This window comes from Notolabrus celidotus, chromosome 5 (assembly GCF_009762535.1).
Source record: "Notolabrus celidotus isolate fNotCel1 chromosome 5, fNotCel1.pri, whole genome shotgun sequence".
Taxonomy (NCBI): Eukaryota; Metazoa; Chordata; class Actinopteri; order Labriformes; family Labridae; genus Notolabrus; species Notolabrus celidotus.
Window position 1 is genome coordinate 39,626,360 of NC_048276.1, and position 21,129 is coordinate 39,647,488.

Genomic DNA, 21,129 nt, shown 5'->3' on the forward strand with positions numbered 1-21,129 from the left:
TGTTGGATTGCTTTAGATATACCAAGTTATAGATACTTTATGATTGAACTAAGGCCCAACATTTACATATGACACCCCTAAATCATCACAGGGAACATGAAAACCCACATTTTTCAAAATGTCCCAAACACAAGGAAGGTACTGTTTTAGAACTCTATTAAACTATTACCAGGATGCTGAAAAATAATCCATTTCAATGATACAAACTTCCCCAGTAATGGATTCAACTCTGATCTAAATGATGTGTCATACTCTGACTCAAGATTCACATTAGAAACAATAAAGATCTCATTTGAACTTTGAACAAATTCACAGTGGATAACTTTCAGTGTCAGGGAGGGAGCCAGAGGCAGCCACCAGCCCACATGTTCAGTGCAGAAGTAGAGGGCAATGTCCAGCTTCAACATATCAGTGTTTAGATATGCATATCTGCAGGACATGCCGCTGGAAAAGGACAATGATGGGGTAAAGAGACAGGGCAAAGTAAATGTGTTTTGGAGAAGTAGTTGGAAGGGAACAGTGGTGGGTGTTGTACTTTTTTTTTTCTCATTAACTGCAACAGTTAAGTGATGGGGGACTTAGAATTAATTTGCTAAAGTTCCGAGGTCTGGTTTTAGTAGCACTGAACAGATGATTCATCTTTTTCTGGGTGTGACCCAGGGAGTGCCTGCATCATGTCTGTAAACTGTACCCTCTTCCTTGTGTAATTAATTCACCCTTCATTTAAAAGCCAAACAATATTGTGCATCTGGATGGTACAATTGGCCTTGGATGGAGCTCTTGCAGTCCTACCTGGCTGGATGTATCCATGCAGAGATGTGGGGGGCATCCCAGGACCTGGGGGCTGAGTGGTACTGTGAGACACATGGGCTGGTGGTGCCGAGCTATAAGCTGCTGATGACATTGGAGGTGGTGGTGCTATTGAGCTTGTAGCAGGGCTCACGTGATTAGCTGCAAGGCCGCGAGGAGGTGTGTTCATTGAAGAAGGTGGCCCCATTGGTGGAGGAGCTGTGTTGTAATTCCATGTTGGGGCCATGGGCTGTGGCTGCTGAGGGGTTTGGTAGTAGCTACTAGATGACACAGCAGGTGGAGGAGGTGTGGCCTGTGCAGGGGGCAGCCTTGGACCAGGGCCTGGGCTGGCAGACTGGGGAGGAGTATGGGATGGCGGACCTGCCATTGGAGGTCTGGTTAACAGTTGCTGGCCTGGGGGAGATGGGTAGGAAGCAGGTAGTAGGCCAGACTGGTAAGAGCTGACTGGGGGGACAGGCTGGTATGGCCCAGTGGGATACAGTCCAGGGCCAGGGGGTGCGGGAACTTTGGCCTGCATTGGATTGTAGGTGGGTTGGTGAGTCATGCCATAGTTGACCCCAGGCAGCTGCTGCAGGGCGACTGGATTCTGTGATGGACCTGAAGGAGAGAAAGAAAAATCAACAGGCATGTTTGAGATCCAACAGGTCCATGTTTGTTTAGTGATAACATATTGCTTTAAGAAAAACCTAATAATGGCTAACCAATCAAATCAGTACTGCTGTCACAGTGGGAAGAAGAACAAAGGCTGTTATACTCCTTTTTTTTGTATCGGTTGACAAAAATGTAAATTTGCGGGGCACTGTTGGCCTTGCGGTCTAAGCGTGCCCCATATACAGAGGCTGCTATAGTCCACATCGCAGGGGTTGCAGGTTCGACTCCCAGCCTCTACCATTTATTGCACGTCTTCCCCCCACTCTCTCCTCCCTACATTTCCTGTTTATCTCCAGCTATCCTATCTAATAAAGGCAAAAAAGCCCCCCAAAAAACACTTAATAAAAACTTTAGAAAATCACTTTGCACAAGGACTGATCCTCTCTGGGCTACTGTCATATCATGCTTGACCAGAACCATTAAGGAACTCTTCTGTACAAACAGCCTTAGCTTAAAAGCTAAGCAGCCAAGCTATTAGCTTCCCACATGGATAAAGTAAGCAGTGTTGGAGTTTCCACGTCTGCAAAGCATTTTCGCTGTCTTCCTTTCAATGAAGGTAAATCCTTGGGTTTAAATCTGAAGCACAGTTCAAAAAGTTAAATGAAAAACAGATGGCACAGTATTGGCAGTGACAGCACTGAGTGAAAACTACTCAGATCCACCAAATGACCAATGAGCTAACAGCCTAGAGTCTAATCTCTTTGCCTGGATCTAATTCACCAGAGGCTGCTCTGAGAGACCATGAGTGCTGGGCTCTGAGCAAAGTCTGATCTCACTGCACAGCCGCATCTGAACATCACTAAATCTTTGGACCAAGATGTGGGATGTTTTTGTCTCAATTTCCTTAAAACAAAATGCCATTATGAAAAAAAAACATGGTGTCAGAAAAATTATTAATACAAGACATTATCTTTTTGAAATAGTACATGATGCAAGATCTACTAAGAACAGATCTCAGATACGTTTCTAGCAGTCAGTAGGTATAAAAGACAGAATGTGTTACATAAATAACAACATGCTTTATTTGTAGAAGTCTGCACCCTCAACCGATTCCCTCACTCATATCCATTTAGTCCTTTACTACCTGAGCGAAAGCAGAGCCAACTCAGCAGAGTGAGAAGGGATTAGAAAACAACTCTTCTGAATGAGCAAGGAACATAATCCACCTCAAATCTCCTTCCTTCCTGTGAGCAGGGATGTTTAAGAACTAAAGCTTATATCTAGTCAGTTACAGCTCGTGTCCAATCAGAAAGAATCTCTTGGTAAATCATAAATCAACACAGTGTTTCTTTAAATGTAAGAACGTAAAATGTCTAATTCCAGGGAGGAAACCTGCTGAAAGAAAAAACACATACAATTGAAGTCAATTTGAGGACTGCTGTGATTTGATCTAGCACTGGTTTTGAGATTAACTGATCACTCCAGTTTGAATGTGTGATCTTAAGGGGAAGTGACATAATGCAATTATTACCACAGAATCTACATCATTTTAATCCTGTTCAGTCAGTTAAGCTGTTCAGGACAAAACAAAGTGTACCTCACAAGTGAGTATTTGGAAGACAACCAAAGACAACTGGATGACTGCAGTCTTTAGTATGGGCCCATGATAACGTGGCCTCACTGATACAAAGTCAGTGAGGCCAACTATGTTTGATTATTTGGGTCATACTAGGTTTGATTATTTGTGTATCATTGTGGCTATTTGTAACTTTTGTCATCTCAACCCGATTGTGTTCAAACTGGTTTCTTCAGTGTTCTGGGGAACCTGGTAGAGATGGAAGTGATTGTCTAAGCCTGGCTGAAGAAAGCAATGCTGTGATCTATCTGGATCATTCCCAATGTGCCACATGTACAGTAGCATTATACACGAAAACAATCAATGAGCCATTTCTCCTGCTTGAAACCCTGTAGTGCACTCCAGTGATGTAACTACACAATACGCAGAAGAGTTGATTCACAAGGAGAGGAACTGGAAAGATCTTCAGGGACGAGTTAAAGCTTGTTTAAATACGGAGGGGACAGCTGAAGCTAACCGAGCAAAGTGACGGGGGGGGGGGGGGGGGGGGGGGGGGACGACGACACTGCTTAGTTACCGTTATGCTCATTAACATGGGGGACAATCCTATTAAAGAAATACTACTGTGTTACTCACCTGTTGGTTTGCCAGGGCAGGTAAATAGTGTTAGCGTATCGTTTGGCTAACAGCTAATCTTGTCATGTTAAGACAGCAGGAAATAAGGCTCAAGATTACCCGCAGTGACGCTACCTGACAGCTGAGTCTTCTACCCTAAATCACAGTATTAACGTTAACAAGACAGCAAGCTGGCTAATGGTTAGCAAACAGTTCCAGAGTCATGAACCAATAACTGCTGCTAATGTTAGCTTGATACTTCATGGATGTCTAAACGAGGATACTTATGATACGCTATTCGCCCCGGACGAACTTTAAATATGTTTTACACTACTTACCATTGGCGTATGCCTGTCCTGTCCCCGTCCCATTCTGAGAGTTGAACCCCGCCGTTGACATCTTGAAACAGACACCAGAGTCTAATTTAAAGGTGCTTGGTTGGCGAATAGCTAGCTGCGTCTGTAGCTAGCCTCCTAGCTAACGTTTAAACCTGTGGCTCTGACGATGTTGCGTTTGGTCAAGTCGGCACCAATAGACAAGTCGCCTAGTATCTTTACAAAGTGAATTAGATTTCCCGATGGTGATCACAGGGCCATGGCTTCTACCGAAACCCCGTCAAGTACCTGCGGGTGAGTAACGACAGGCCTTGTGAGAGTAACCGTGTGAAACACTTCTCCTCTTTCACCGGAAGTTGGGATCACCCAGCAGGATCAACGTCAAAAGCGTCGGGCATGCGCAGTGTGTACACGTGGCATTTCCTCTGGTGCTCAGGTTTTTCCGATGTACTGGAAACAAGAGTTGAGGAGACCCTTTTCATTGATCAAAAATGCAAATGGCATGAAATTGACAACTCAAAATAAAAAAGACAATAAATTAGATAACTTTCAACGCTATGCTTTACTTATAAATTGTATTCTTTTTTTTAATTACATTGTGATTCCCACCCCTATTAATGGAACCTAAAAAGTTGAGTCTCATGACTACACAGCTAATAGAAAAAATACAAGATACCAAGCTTGAAGCAGTCACAATTAACAAAATGTAATATTGAACAGAAAATTCAATGAACAGGTTTGTTTCAACTTACTTTTTTGTTAATGCTACAATCATTAAAGCTCCTGTAACAAACTTTCTGTTGATTTTGGCGACCCGTGTTGACAAAGTGGTACTTCTTATTGCTACTCTTTCCCATACATGTGAATTTAGTGTCTTCAAGAAACATTTTTTTTTTTTAAAGTAAATTCTTAAAGATTTTATCAAAATGTAAAATAGGCTATTTCTGCAACACGGTGTCAATAACTTTGCCTGAAACCTACCCTGTGGCAACTGAGTCAGGCTTTAAAAAAATATCACACAGACATAATCTAATCTAAATAATCAATGTATATGCTGATGATCTTGTTTTATTTAACTTTTTTTTTTACATATAGGGGTATTGATATTACTTTCAATCTGTTTGATAACCATCTAAAAGCTCCTCACAAAGCATTAACAAACTTTGTGTTATTGAAATAATAAGGTGAACACCCTTTGCATAACAGGGCATAAAATTGAAAAGGATAAATGGAAAAAATCATTACGAGATATAAATAAAATATAATGAACAATATGAAAATAAAATTAATAGTCTACAATTGACTAACTAACTAAAGGGAAATATTACAAAAGGTATGAATGAAATATAAGACCATTTCAAGCACGTTCTTTGCTCATCACTTTCATAGTCCGTGTATTCTAAACTCTTAGCAGAGCCTGCATGTGTTCCATTGAATGGAAAGAGTGGAAACAGAGAGACAGCAGGCTGCAGGTTGAGGTTGAAAGCTGTTCCCTAGCCGGACAGAAGAGAGAGAAACATAAACAGGAAGCGGCAGGGCAGAGTCTGGGCAGAGTTTGGGGAGTTGTTGGACAGCCATTGCAGTGTCGTGGCTTAGTAACAAAACACGAAACAGGAGAGGAAGACCTGGCAGTTCACAGGCTCTCTTTTTCCGACCACGGGACCCATTTATATGACCATTAGAGTGAACACATTCGGCTTATCAGTCTACACCTGAACAACGGGTAAGTGTTTTGTAACATTTTAGAATAAATGAGCAGAAAAGGCTCTTTGTGAAGACTCGGCATCTCGGCTCCTGACGAGGCTACGTTAGCATTGCTAACACCAAGTTGGCTAACTTGGTTAATATGAAAGAGACTCGACCTGGATGTTATCTGATCCAGATATTACATCTAATACTGGAATTCACGTCCATTGTCTGGATTGATGAACTTCCCTAATCTCAACCTTTCGTTCTATTTAGGACGTCGGTCAGGCGTCGAGCTAACTGTTGACTCGCTGCTAGCTCCTTGATGAAACGTCGCCCGTTAGACGAGATGACACGTAGCTAGTTGCTGCCTGCTAACCAGCCTGCTAGCCAGTCTCACCAGAGCTTCAGACAAACGCTTTCAGTGGACCATGTTGTTCGAATCATGCTCGACTACGTGTTATTCTATTATCTGGGTTCTGTTGGTATTCACTATCGTGTTCAATAATGGCAAAGACCAACCATTTGTGTAACTAAGCCGTGAAGGTAAAGGAGAGCTAATTCGCCGCTACGTTGACAGCGGCTGTGACTGACAGAAGAGTCAGACCCTGTGCCCTGTCCACAGTCAGACCCTGTGCCCTGTCCACAGTCAGACCCTGTCACCCTGTCAGACCCTGTCCACAGTCAGACCCTGTCCACAGTCAGACCCTGTCCACAGTCAGACCCTGTCCACAGTCAGACCCTGTGCCCTGTCCACAGTCGGACTCTGTCCACAGTCAGCTTCATGCTTTCAAGGTTTTTACATCGACTACACGCTTAATTCACGATATCTGTCTAAAAGCTCTTTTAAAATGTAGAACAACAGTCACCGAATTGTCTTTAGGTAACATATGCACCACTAAAGCAAACAAACCTTAGAGACACTTCTAAACAAATAAGAAGCACAACAACAATAATAATAACGAGAGAACACATTTCTTAAACAGTGCTGTGCCTAAACTTTTTTAAAATCGGACATCATTTTGAGTGTAATTTACAGAGGCCTAAAGCTCTGTTCTCCCATGATAACAAGTTGATTTCAATTGTTTGTGGAGACTTATTTATCTCTTTACCGTGAGATAACTGTGCTAGTTCTCCCATGATAAAGAGTTAATTTACAATTATTATCTAGAGATCTCTATTTAGAATAAGATGGCTGCTTTGACCAATATAATGATGAATTCATCTCATATCTTGCATGTTTGCACTGCCGGAAGGAACCACAACCATTTGTTTGTACCAGGTTTCTGCTGGCTAGTTAGCTAATTTGAGAGTTGAGTTGTAATAGTAAACTTTCAAATGTAACTTTGTAGCATGAGTATGGACAATCGTAGTCTTTCAAATACAATCCTTGTTGTGAAAGCCTGAACGTGCAGTAAAAAGCTGGGAGCTTCAACTGACGGCAGGAGTCTCATTCAATTTCTCTTTGATGGCATTTCTAAACAAACTCCTCCTTGCTGCCTTAAAAAGTCTTTACATAATCCCAGTTTCTAATCAAACACCCATCTCTTCTATAACTGCTTTCAGTCACTGTCAAACTGTTTCACACTCACAGCTGCATCTTGCCACATGCTGGAGGATCAATCTGTAACACCGGTTTCATCCGGGGCAGGCGTGTAAGCGTATGCGACTGGAGTGTAGCAACAGCTGACGTGTAGTTCAGCTGTATTTGCGTGGTCTTGAACTTTATACCTGCCATATACTTTAGCCTCAGTGTTGTTTGCATGTTACGTAACAAAGGCAAAAGGTCAGCACAAGCTTACCTTCCTCTGTGACGGTCACAGAGCGAGTTTAGGAAATGACAACAATATGGAAACCAGAACAGTGTGTCCAATCTGACAAACAGCATCTTTTATGATTCAGAAAACAAATGAAGATAACTATAAGCTTATCCTTTGGTAACAGTAAGAGGAACTTTGCATTTTCATATCCGTGGCTGTCGCTGAAACTGCTGATCACATGTCTCTTAATGGAGGGGAAAAGGAGCTTGTGTGAACTAAAACCACAAATGAACAAAGCTAGCAACAAGCTGTGGCATGTGTTCTGTTACGGAGCTGGGACTCCTGCTGGAATAAGCTTATCATTGGCTATAGAATGCAAGTCATTATTCTTATCATCAGAAAGACTGACAGAGACAGATTGAGGCAATCTGCGGATTCCTGGAGCTCAGTGCTGATACTATGTGTTTGTTGTTTTCTATTGATTGCACTGTTAGTCTCCTGTTGTGAGATACATTGATTAATCTGTCCTTTGAGCTATTTTCCTCTGAACTAGCTCACTATGTAATGAACATGAATAATAAACCATTTAGTACGACCACATATTTCTGGAAAAAATGTGTTGGCGAAACAGAAAACATGAACATAAATGTGCCAGTGTATCCTCATCGTCACTGTCTCACCAAGTAGGTGTGTTCATAGGCCACTCATGTCGTAGACTTTTTCACAGATGTATTTAAATTAACCGACTGGTCTAAAGCAAGCGGCAACCTCCGGTCTAAAAATATGAGTCCAATGCGGAAGTGCTAAAAACTGCAATTCGCAGAGGATCCGCATGAGGCTGGCTCCAGAAGTACTGGAAACCACAGACACACCAATTCAAAGAAGACGATCTTTACAGCAGAAATAAACATGTTTACAGTCTGGTTCAAAAGACGAGTGTAGTCTGGATAGCTAATTTCTCGATCGGCACACACTGTATGGGGGTGAATTTTTTCTAACGCGGTAATTTCGAAGATATTTAGATTACGAGTCTTCCAATGAGAGGCACAGCTGACTTGATTGACAGGCGGGAACACTGCAGCTGTTGGTGAGGAGGCTCAAACCACGCCTCTTTACGTTACAATCGCTCGACAGCAGCAATATGGCTGCCGTCGACAATTGGCCTCAAAACAGCACTTCAGAAACAGATGGGTGATGTAACGGAGACAACGTCCATTTTTTATACAGTCGATGGTCTAAAGGTACGAAAGCTCTGCATCAAAACACTGCCAAAATGCGCCATGCTGCAATATGCTGTCTGTCATCTGTGCTTGTCTATGTGTGGGTTGTAAATTATTGTGGCATTATGGCACATGCAATTCACTGAGCCAGAGAGCCGGCAGATGACAGCTGGTTGCTTCAAATGTTTTAGTTTTAACCGCCTAGTGACACCATTGACATCTGATCGGTAAGTCGATTAAAGGTGCTCGTCCCTATTGGCAAGGTTTCAAATGTCAAAACTAACATTATGTGAAAAGTGAAATCTTATTCATATATCATCCTGTGACTTTAGAATGTGAATGAAAACAAATACAACCTGCAAGATCAATTCACAGATTTGCTGTTTCAGCAGTTTCATTTAAGTATTGTGTTCATGCTGAGGATATCAGATACTGTCAGGGCGAGCAGATGAAGCCCCTGAAAAGCTCTCCTTCAACATCCATCAGTAAGAAAAGGAAACTATGGGTCAACCCAAAATATAAGATAAACTCAACTTGCATATGAACAGCCAATAGGAAAGCAGTAGAAGAAACTGAGCTAACAGGATGTTTTTTCAGTTTTTGGTGTTTCAGACAAAACAACATGATGTTCTTTTCTTTCAGGACCCAACAGCTCCAGATATGTCCTTCGTTTTTGAATACCTTTATAGCAGTTTCAATAGCATGCTACAGTTTTTAGGTGAGTATTGGTGATCAGACACTTGTAATTCAGTGTTGAATGCTTTTTAACATTACTGTAACATATTTGAATGCTTAAGTGTTAAAGGTTAGTCTTATAAATCAAAGTGTTGGTGCCATAGTGTAAACTATAAAGCTATTTTCACAATCATCTGTATTATGATCAACAGATGAAAATGTAGTGAGAGTCTCATTTATGTCTTCTGGGTTCAGACCTGTCCCTAGTACTGGTCTGTGTTGCACCTCTGCTGAAGTTTTTAAGTTAAGGGCGGGGTCATAAAGAGAAGTCCACAACAGCAGACTTGTGTTCCTCCCCACTGTCACAGGAGCTGAAAGGAGGAGGAGTTTCTCTGCGTGTGTTGGTCTACATTGTGCCCTGCTGAGTCAAATCTGAAACTCAAATATTCTGGTGGTTTAGTTGAGAAGGCAACTTGAAAAATGCTACTTGACACCTAAGGTTTAGTTACCCCCTGAGTTTAAGCCCTTGTTAGTTAACTCTGTTTCATAACTGTATCATCACAAGGCCCGTTCACCTTTCTATCAGTTTCTACTGCGGTTTAGCTCGTGAGAAACAAATAAAATCAATGAATCTTCAATGCTTTTCTGTAGCTCAAAACAGTGATTATTGAAATGCCCATCCCTATTATTGGCATAGGTTATGAAGGCTATTGGGCGTTTGAAGGTAGACTTAATATTAATGTTCATTTCTAAGTGTTTCTGGTGGAGTAGCATGAATGACACTGAACAGCACTCATAACTCTGCCATGATGTGGTTGTCCTCATCAAGATATTGTTCTTGTTTTGTTGTCAGATGTTAAGGTTTTGTGAAATTACTAATAACATGCTACCTTAACCAGAGGTAATCTGACTGTTACAAGTAATAAAATGTTGCGTGAGCACAAATAAAACAAAGAAAAAACCTCTGAAAGAAGCATAACATGATTTTACACCCCATTGTTGTATCCAACTGAAGTCTGGTAGAAAGTCTTGTTAGATGTAGCAGCTGCTCCTCTCCCAGAGGTGTGCTGCACTAGTTTCTGTGTCAGAGCTCGTCCTGTGAAGCCGTCGGTCCTGTTCTACCTGTCAGACAGGTAGCATTGTACTGCTGTGAGTAATGGCGACGTTAGTCAGAGCTGACTCCGAAAAAAAATCATAAATTCACCGGGTATCACTGTGCTGACTCAGAGAGTGGTGAACACAGAGCCTTGTAATCTGGTCACAAGCTTTATTTACACCGTCTCTCTATTATGTCTGTTAGTCAATTCACCAATCCAACACAGCTGCCGATAAGACTGAGATCCCGTCAGGCTGCCTTTGAAGGAGAGACCTGAGTGTGTCATTTATCAGTAGGACCATTCCTCAGTAGATTCCAGCTTCACTCACATCTAAGACAAGAGCCTGTTTTAACTTGTGTTGTTAGTGTTCAAATGTTGTTTTCTTATTTGAAAATGTGAAACACCAGGTTTGTGTGATTTGAGAGTCAGCACATCTGAAAAGGTTGATTTCTCGTGTCCAGGTTTGTATCCTTAAATGCTTCTGGCCCTGTTTCAGGACTGTACAAGAAATGCGGCAAGTTAGTATTTCTTGGCCTGGATAATGCTGGAAAAACGACGCTTCTGCACATGCTCAAAGATGACAGATTGGGACAGCATGTGCCAACTTTACATCCAAGTGAGTTGTTGCCACTCTCCCACACACATTCTCTTAGTTGTTAAAAGCCATGCGTGCAAGAACATATCAAGCAGGTTATTCACATGCATGTATATATTTGCAACTTTTAAACTACTCTTGAATGGGTATGAGCTGTACTCCAAACTGTGTCAAATATTGTGTATACTTTGGCAAAGACACCATTTATTATTGAGCTATTCACGCTGCAGATTTTAAAATACTTGATATGATTGTGTGTTTGTTTTATTTCCTTTATTTGTGAGGAAAACGATGTGTGATATAAGGAATAAAGGAAAGGGAGAAACAATAACATCTGTCTGTTTATTCTTTACTTACTGACTTTTACATTTTGTTCTCTACCTTCAGCCTCAGAAGAGCTGACGATCGCTGGCATGACTTTTACCACCTTTGACCTTGGAGGCCACGCACAAGGTGTGTGTATTTGAATGTTTTTGAATGGTGGCCACATGTAAGTTAAGGTCCAATACCACCTTCTGTTGTGATCTAGAGATAAATGTACAGTGATATAAGAAAGTTTCCTTCAGGCCACATACATTATCTACATGTGTGGAATAACACATTGACTTGCTGCGGTAATATGATATATCACAGCTGTTAGTGCAAAATGTTTAGACGGACAGGACTGTAAAACTTAATTGTTTGTTTTTGTGTCTGTTTGTTTACACAGCCCGCCGAGTTTGGAAAAACTACCTCCCTGCCATTAACGGCATCGTCTTCCTTGTAGACTGTGCAGACCATGTCAGGTTGGCTGAATCAAAAGCAGAACTTGATGTAAGTGCCGGCTACATGCCATGTCACTGCAACACTGTAAAACATGTATTTTGCATTCAGAGCTGGAGAAAATTAGAAAAACGAACAAATTCAAGTCAGTCAAATGCTTGGTGTTCTGGGCCCTCATTTATCAAACATGCGTACGACCGAAAACAGGGTGTACGACCATTTCCACGCAAAGGTCTGCATCTATTAATTTGAACGTAGGCAGAGAATACACTCAAACCCCCACGGCAGGTCTCAGTCCATGTGCGCAAGTTTTCATGTCAGTGTGGAGCAAAGTAAATCTGTCTGTGGTGGAGAATTAGCTCGTATAGGTACAGTGCATTTTCAGGCAGAAAAACCGAGGCTCACAGATTCATATTTAGATCGTTAAATTAGATATGACACCTACAATGAAATTTTAAGTTTCGCTCTCTATCGATCCTGTAAAATGCTGTCAGCTGATTTCTTCCTATTACGTGTGTGTGTGTGTGTGTGTGTGTGTGTGTGTGTGTGTGTGTGTGTGTGTGTGTGTGTGTGTGTGTGTGTGTGTGTGTGTGTGTGTGTGTGTGTGTGTGTGTGTGTGTGTGTGTGTGTGTGTGTGTGTGTGTGTGATTTCATACCCAGGCTACGGGTTGCAAAATGAACACAGCAAGGTTATTATACTTTAACATTTTTCATGCCTTTGGCATGAATGCCTTTGTGAATGCCTATGGACGGGAAAAGTCAGTTCTCCGCTCATTATAATTATAGGAAACACATCTTGCTTGTTGGGCATTCACACACACAGGAACGCTGATTAACTTAAGAGAGTGAGAGTTTGTCTCGACTTACTCCTCCTGCAGCTCTGCCTCGCAGTTATTGCGCTCCCTTGCAGATGCAGAGAGCAGAGACGTTCACCAGATCAGTCTCAAACTTTATTATATCCACTCGAAACACTGAGTTTATGTATGAGATAGATTGGCAAAGACGAAAACTAAACACATTTTCTCTATAATTTTAGTTCATTTTAGTTAGTTTTGTAAACTCACAATACAGTTCCAGCTAGTTTTTGTTTTTTGGTGAAGCCTCGTTTCTATTTTTATTTTTATTTCAGTTAACGAAAATGTTTTTTCACCTCTCGTTTTCATTATTTCTCGTTAACGATAGTAACTTTGGAACACAGTTGGAGTTAATTAAAAACAGTTGGCAGGTTAATCAGTGTGCAGTCTATGATATTAAATATTTGCCATCATCTGCATCGGACATGGCAAGTTTGTCTGTGACCCCTGCGCCCCGACACACATGAATGAGGCCCATTGTGTCTACAGTGCTAGCAAAAGTTGAGTGTTGGATCTCTGTCTCTTGGGTCATCATGATTTATGTTGAGTGGTGACGTCATTACCTTACGTTATCCTCACTTGGTATTGTTGCATGGGGCAGCTGTGAGCCTATCCTGTATAAATTGTTCTATAAGTTAAAAAAAAAAAGAAAAAGAGTGGCCAGACCATAACTTGCGTTTTAACCATAGACTGTAAAAAAAAAAGTAGACAGCCTTGCTCTGCTTTTCCCGTTGTACAGTTTTGAAGCCAAAAAAAACCCATTCCAATGCGCAGCCATTGTGCAGTCAGAGTCTGTGCTGTAGAGAATTTCTGTGTTGCCACCATGGTTGCCACGGTAATTTCTGTGTTGCCACAGAAACTAGCTCTGCCCTTCAGCGTACCGTCACGAGATCCTATGGAGTTTCCATCTACGGCAGCTGTCAATCAAAGCAAACCCGAAAGTAAAACCCTGTTTTTTAACCTCTAATAACTACGAAAAAGTGTCTTTTCAGAAAAAAGAGGCCTTGAACACAAAACAGTCAAATAATAACTACATATCACCACAGCATACGGATGGGAGAAACATTCGTATGACGTGTATTTATTTTTTAAAGTTTGACCACAGCCCCAGTCAAATGAATGGGGGAGACAGAGTTTTTGAATGATACTGCAGCCAGTTACCAGGGGGAGGAGTTTTTGTGAAAGCTTCACTTCCAGCCGCGCGAGCTGCACCCCTTAGATTCCACAGATTTGGGGATACAAGTCAGAGGATACTCCAAAAAATGACATCAAAATGAGCAAAACCAATGTTAGCACAGGCAGATTGTTTTTTTTTCTTGTATCCAGAATGTTGGATAATGTGGGATTAGCAGGTTGTTAAAGGTTATTAAGAAGCAAATTTGAAGTAAAAGCTAATGTGCAGTTCATTCTCTGTTTAACAGCCAAAGAAGAGAAAAGGATCTTATAGTGTAAAAATGTTTTTTTTAAATTGGAAGGAAAGACAAACAGAAAAAAACCTCAGCACAATATTTATGTGACAGTTGTATAGATGAACAACTTATATGGTGCATGAAACTTTTTCAGTATAGAGAGTGATTGAAAGGCAGACACTGTGGATATTGGTCCTTTTTTAAATCGAGCAACGTCTTTTTACGCCTCAACCTTTTCCTTGAAGCCATTGTTCTCTATGTAGCTGATGGAAGTCTATACACTGTCTGGTAATAGTTTTGCACATCTGTTAGGTAGCGATGGGTTATTATTTCAAATATTTGAACAAGGGATGTCCACAATTAATCAAGTATGGATTAAATGATTGTTAAGAACTTACTCAAACACATATTTTTGTTTGGATTTTCTATCACAAGGCACAAACATCATGTGGTCTTATATTTGGTTCACTATTCAGGGAGGTGTTTTAAGTTTAAAGCATGCTTCGATGTGAACCAGCTGACTGATGGTGTTGCTCACAGCGGAAACGCTCAGCTGGGGGCTGCAGCTGAGTGACCAGTCTCCACGAGCGCTTTTTTTTCTCCTTCGTCACCGGACTGATTCTGACCCGGTTGTGCTCCCGGCTGACACCTGACCACGTTCACATGCTTATTTTTCTCAATAAGAACAAGTAGACAGAAAACTGGACACTGTGAGTCTGAAATATGTTTCTGTTCAGTTCCCTTGTTGAAGTCTGAGCCTTCACTTTTATGACTGTATGTCCGCAGAGATTATAAGCCTGCTCCACACGTTGATATTCAGCGTGTTTAACATTTTGAACACCTCAATACGATCCGTAGATATTTAATACTGTCAGTTATATACATTGTGTTGTAAAGGAAAATTTGATCCAGTGGAAAAAACTCATTAATCAATAATTGATTGTTAACATTTCCAAAGATCAATCACAAATAATACTTGAAATGTACATCTCTGATTTGAAGTTGATTCATTTATAAAACATGAAAAAGTCAGACGGTGGCTGTAGCGCACCAAAAAACTGTTAACTGAATTAAATAAAAAAAAGGATAATGCTAACAGCATTGAAAACAAAAGAAGAATGCTAACTGCATAACATTGCAAAAGAAGAAGAAACCATTAGCAACATATGTTAGACATACATGTGTAGAGGTGTGAGATTCAGAGGAGAAAATTGCAAAGACTTACTGCATGGCTGTAAGATCAGAATCAGCTTTATTGGCCAGGTATGCTTGAACACACAAGGAATTTGTCTTGGTAAACTGTGCTCTAAAATGTAAACATGCAAGGTTAAGACATACACTGAATTGTGCCACTGCCTGCTACCAGCAGCACTTCCCTCCAGTACTGGTTTACCAATTGTAAAGTAGATGCCAGTGACAATCGAATGGAATTTTCAGCTCAGTAACAACAAATCAATGTCTGAGATTTATGTGCATGCTAAATATCACGTCTGCAATTTCTCTCAACCAACTACATAAGTATTGTATATATTCTCAGTTTGTAAGGATTATACAAAGTTTAATTCTGGTAAAAAGTAGGAAATTAGCTGGTTAAATCTTACACAACTACAACAAATGAATCCTGGAGGACATATCAAAATTTGTGGTATTTAGATATGATGTATTTTGATTAACACAAAGTGGTATGAGAGCTACATTTTTTTCCTTTATAACCTTGAGAACACATGCAAAAGCCACATTTTAATAATGACTCTTTCTCTCTCAGGCATTAATGACAGACGAAACTATCGGAAATGTGCCTATCCTGATCCTGGGCAACAAGATCGACAGAAATGATGCCATCAGTGAGGAGAAACTGAGGGAACTGTTTGGATTGTATGGACAGACGACAGGCAAAGTGAGTAGACATTTCAACTCTATCATAACTCTAACATTCCCCTTTTCTCTTAGGCATCTGATCCGAGGATTTATAAGTCAGGCAACTATGTACTTTTCAAAAAAATGAATGATCGTTGACAAAAGAATACATGGAGATCCATCGTGGGCAACAAGTTGAACAGTCCTTACTGCAGTACAGTCAAACTTTTTTCAAAGTAGACTCAAGTCACTGCAGTCATGATTCAACAAACTGGTGCTGGTCCATTTGTCAGCTTTACCTTTATCACTTCTGCTGGACATTAAAGGTGACATATCACGCTTTTTTCATCAATATATATTGGTCTAAGAGGTCCCCAAAACATGTCTCTAAAGTTTATGCTTAAAAAAACACTTTGAAATTAAATTTAGGCATGCCTGAAAAGCCCTCTTCTTCAGCCCTCCTCAGAACACTCTGTTTTCTCTCTGACCATGCCCCCTCAGGAAGTGGATGTGGCCTGGGCTCTCCAGCACGTTGATCTAATGTTTACATGTTGGCTGAATATCCACGGCTGCTCACAGATAGCGTTACTTCAACCCTCTGAATCTTATCCAGAATCTGATCCTGATGGAGAGGCGCCTGCAGCAGGACCTTTCTGAAGGATTGGTCACAGATTTAGTGTTTCTTGTTGTTTTATTTATCAGTATGTAGACGTGTGTCTTGGTACACAGCTACGAACATGTAGCTATTTGGCTATGCTAACTAGGACTAGCACTTCTCCATGATAAATAAAAATCATCCACTAGATCTTCAAATCTGCAGACGTGGGGAGTAAAACCAACCTCTGCCAGAAAGGCAGCAGGACCTTTTATGAAGGATTGGTCACAGATTTAGTGTTTCTTGTTGTTTTATTTATCAGTATGTCGACGTATGTCTTGGTACACAGCTACAGCTACAGCTACAGCTACAGCTACAGCTACAGCTACAGCTACAGCTACAGCTACAGCTACAGCTACAGCTACGACATGTAGCTAACTAGTGCTAGCACTTTTCCATGGAAAATAAAAATCCTCCACTAGATCTTCAAATCTGCAGACGTGGGGAGTAAAACCGACCTTTGTGTTTATTAAGACAGCCTACAACTAGCATGCCTCCCTCCTAAGCTCCTTGTTAGCACACGTGTGCAGGTAATGAAAAACGGAGGAGGGATTGAGTTGTATTTTATACAGTCTATGGGCTGAACAAGCTCCGAGCTCTGACTCCGTGACAGACCGGATATTGTGACGTAACAAAAACACGGAAGTCTGAAACGGCTCGTTTCAGCACACATTTACAGAAAGGTGGAGAAATCAGAACAGGGGTAGAATGGATTTTTTTCATTCTCGGGGGGTTTGTAGACATACCAGGGAAACATATTTCAGGTAGAGAACCATTAAAAAGTCTATTTTGAATGATATGTCACCTTTAAGTTGAAGTATATTTGACTTGCCTGTTAACTAAACTGAAAGAGAAACTTAAAACTTAATTTCACATGTTTACATGTTCAAAGTTGCATTTAAGCACGGGTCCCCTTTCTTTTTCTAAACTCACCAGGCCACAGTAGTTAATTTCTGTTTTTATATATAAAAGAACAAGGGCACAGATTATGTGCTGGCCATGGGCTGTTGGTATTCTGACTCTACATGCTCTGCAGAGAAACCAGGAGAAAGAGAGATGCTCTTTTGTATTTTCTCTTCCCATGAACAGTATCTCACAAAAGTAAGTACACCCCTCACATTTCTGCAAATATTTAATTATATCTTTTCATGGGATAACTCTGAAGAAATGACACGTTGATACTATGTAAAGTGGTCAGTGTACAGCTTGTATAACAGTGTAAATTTACTGTCCCCTCAAAATAACTCAACACACAGCCATTAATGTCTAAACAAACGGCAACAAAAGTGAGTACATCCCCTAGTGAAAATGTCCAAATTAGGCCCAAAGTGTCAATATTTTCTGTGGCCACCATTATTTTCCAGCACTGCCTTTACCCTCTTGGGCATGGAGTTCACCAGAGCTTCACAGGTTGCCACTGGAATCCTCTTCCACTCCTCCGTGGCGACATCACGGAGCTGGTGGATGTTAGAGACCTTGAGCTCCTCCACCTTCCGTTTGAGGATGCCCCACAGATGCTCTATGGGGTTTAGGTCTGGAGACATGCTTGGTCACTCCATCACCTTTACCCTCAGCTTCTTTAGCAAGGCAGTGGCTGTCTTGTGGATGTGTTTGGGGTCGTTATCATGTTGGAGTACTGCTCTGTGGTCCAGTTTTCGAAGGGTGGGGATCATGCTCTGCTTCAGTACTTCAGAGTACATGTTGGCATTCATGGTTCCCTCAATGAACTGTAGCTCCGGAGTGCCGGCAGCACTCATGCAGACCCAGACTATGACACTCCCACCACCATGCTTGACTGTATGTAGACAAGACACACTTGTCTTTGTACTCCTTACCTGGTTGCCACCACACACGCTTGACACCTTCTGAAACAAATAAGTTTATCTTGGTCTCATCAGACCACAAGACATGGTTCCAGTAATCCATGTGCTTAGTCTGCTGTCTTTAGCAAACTGTTTGCAGGCTGTCTTGTGCATCAGCTTTAGGAGATATGTGAGGGGTGTAATCACTTTTGTGAGATACTGTAAGTGATCATGGTGTATTTCTGATTCTGATGATGTTTTGAATTCAAATATGGATTAAACATACATAGAACTCCTGTCCTGGCCACAGGTGTACTGATGTATGTAAACTGCACTAGTTGGCAAAAGCACACAAAGTCAAGGCAGTTATTCTATTTTGTCAAGAGCATAACTTGACTTCCTCAGAGTAGAAGAAGAAGAAATTGGACACAGTGTGACTTAGTGTCTTGTTTTTCTCGCAGGGCAACATTGCCATGAAGGAGCTGAACACAAGACCACTGGAGGTGTTCATGTGCAGTGTATTGAAGAGGCAGGGCTACGGTGATGGTTTCCGCTGGCTCTCCCAATACATTGATTAAAGCAGCCAAGCCCCGTAATACACCACCACCACCATCAGGGGGGATGCTAAACCCAACCACTCAAGACGCCCATCGATGCCACCAGTACCATCTTACTCAGCCCCATGTTTGGCTAACAAGTCTGCCTCCCCCTTCAGAGAAAGCAGTACAACTTGATCCCAATAGACTTTTATTGGTCGAACATTTGGTTCCGCACTTACAGAAATCATACCTGTTTGAGCACACACACACACTCATGTTCATCGCCGTCTTTTTCTAAGAGAGTAACATAGCATTGGTTCCACCGCAAAGGGTGTTGAAATTCAAAAGGATGACTCTTTTCTATATTGTGTTTGTCATTTGCTGCCCTTGTCTCCTCCCATTCTGCCATCAGTTGAGTGTGATGATAGATGCATTATAACTGTAAATCTTTATATGATTCCATTGGTATATCAACAATCCTGATGCCTCTGTCCCCTCTTAAACTCATTTTGAGCAGTGAGAGAGAGCAACGTAGTTATATACATTGCAGTACACTTTTTTAACAGTGAAGACATTCATTCAGCATTGTATTTAATCAACACGTTTTGGTTTGTCCTGTTTCCATTTTCTTTTCTCTCTTTTTTTTTTTTTTTTTTTTTTTTTTTTTTACATTTCAATAAATAAAATGTGTGGCCACATATACAGCCTTCACTATAAATGCTTGGCTGTTCACTGATTTATACAAATTGACCAGTGCATTTAACTTAGTGTATCAGATATTTGATTGATTCTTTTAGGGTTACATGGAAGCTAAAGTACTTTGTTCCAGACTTTTCTGTCTTGTGGGCACAGTTGCATTGAATGGATTCAAGTAATCTGTGGGCTCCCCTTTTAAAGAAAGGCCCAGGGTGGTAGTGCAGCAGATGGTATAGAATTTTTAATAGAAAATAATAAAGGCTATATAACCCAGGAAATGTTGATAAAATTGTGCAGACGGCACGTGGGTCAGTTGATGCGATGGAAACTATTTAAATAAATGAAACTTTGGGATAAATAGCTTGATAATAACATGCAGTAAGAGATGAAGGGAGGAGTAGACAGATGGTTATAACATCTAGTAATCATCATTCTTAGAAGTCCATCCTACAGGGAGAATCTAGTGACCAAGCGTAGATAACAGAGGACATAGTCCTATAGCGGGAACAGGTAGATAGGCCCACGAAGCCTCTAAGAAAGGGACCATATATATATGAAATGTACATGAACACCGTACATGGATTTTGTTTTAATAAGTGGTATCCTTTGATCTATGTGCATTATGAGAAACTATTATGCATGCCTTGTTCTTTTGATTTTTGATGACTGATACTCCAGAGAGAACCACAGGAGTGGGAAAGATGCCAAAATTTACAATAAAAGCTGATTGTCATGTATTTCTTTTCTTTTTTAACAGAAACAACGGAATTGCGCTTAATACACGTTTTTTCTGTCCCTGTCCCTCTGTGTCTATTTCGTTCCCTCATGACTATGTGATGAGCTGTTCCAACAAGAGTGGGACTTGCTGTTGTTTGCATCATAAAAATGTAATAAATGTTTTCAATGAATAACAGGCTTTAAAACTGACCCACTATGCATTTTTCTTTTCACTTATATGTAGTCAGATCAGCTGTTATGAAGTATATACAGTTCATTTAATAGTGTAAAATTCTCAGCTGAAAGTTAGTCCTTCATTCAGCTCATGTGAAAGTACAGAAACATAAGGAAAAGTACTAGATGTATAAACTGCACCAAAAAGATGTCCATTGTGACTTGCATATGATTATATGCAATGGATATCAAAAGTCTGCACACCCCTGTCAAAATTCCAGGTTTTATGATGTAAAAATGAGACCAAGATAAATCATGTCAGAACTTTTTCCACCTTTTATGTGACCTATAACATGAACAATTCAACTGAACAAAAAATTATAATATTTTAGGGGGAAGAATAAAAAATAAATAACTCAAATAATGTGGTTGCATAAGTATACACACCGTCTTATAACTGGGGATGTGGCTGTGTTCAGAATAAACAATCACATTCAAACTCATGACAAATAGTAGTCAGTATACACCTGTCATAATTTAAAGTGACTTTGATTAATCCCAATAAAGATCAGCTGTTCTAGGAGGAGTTTCATGACATGTTCTCAGTTTCATCTTACAGCAAAAGCCATGGTCCACAGAGAGCTTCCAAAGCATCAGAGGGATCTCATTGTTGAAAGGTATCAGTCAGGAGAAGGGTACAAACA

At 40.7% G+C, this 21,129-nt stretch overlaps 2 protein-coding genes across 3 annotated transcripts in view; one reads left to right on the forward strand and one right to left on the reverse strand.

Moving 5' to 3' along the window:
• Window positions 1-4,330, reverse strand: part of sec24a (SEC24 homolog A, COPII coat complex component) — a 29,582-nt gene extending 25,252 nt beyond the window's left edge. Inside the window, exons 1-2 of one of the 2 annotated variants that reach the window (XM_034683342.1) lie at window positions 3,931-4,329; window positions 793-1,407 (exon numbers count right to left, since the gene is read on the reverse strand). In XM_034683342.1, the coding sequence (XP_034539233.1) occupies window positions 793-1,407; window positions 3,931-3,991 (676 nt within the window). In that variant the 5' untranslated portion in view covers window positions 3,992-4,329. Of the gene's footprint in view, window positions 1-792; window positions 1,408-3,930 lie in introns of both variants that reach the window. The other variant, XM_034683343.1, reaches the window with a different exon arrangement.
• Window positions 4,331-5,349: 1,019 nt separating this feature from the next.
• On the forward strand, window positions 5,350-20,457 carry sar1b (secretion associated, Ras related GTPase 1B). Its single transcript, XM_034683795.1, has 7 exons — window positions 5,350-5,650; window positions 9,236-9,311; window positions 10,862-10,981; window positions 11,348-11,413; window positions 11,670-11,773; window positions 15,751-15,882; window positions 18,761-20,457. Exons 2-7 carry the CDS (start codon window positions 9,254-9,256, stop codon window positions 18,875-18,877), a joined length of 597 nt encoding a protein of 198 aa, XP_034539686.1. The 5' UTR covers window positions 5,350-5,650; window positions 9,236-9,253; the 3' UTR covers window positions 18,878-20,457.
• The last annotated feature ends 672 nt before the right edge of the window (window positions 20,458-21,129 follow it).

Excerpts from the sequence above, each read along its gene's own strand:
- sar1b (XM_034683795.1), top strand. The coding sequence starts at position 9,254 with ATGTCCTTCGTTTTTGAATACCTTTATAGCAGTTTCAATAGCATGCTA. Across the intron at positions 9,312-10,861 it reads TAGCATGCTACAGTTTTTAG|GACTGTACAAGAAATGCGGC; the intron begins GTGAGTATTGGT and ends GCCCTGTTTCAG. Across the intron at positions 11,414-11,669 it reads CCTTGGAGGCCACGCACAAG|CCCGCCGAGTTTGGAAAAAC; the intron begins GTGTGTGTATTT and ends TTGTTTACACAG.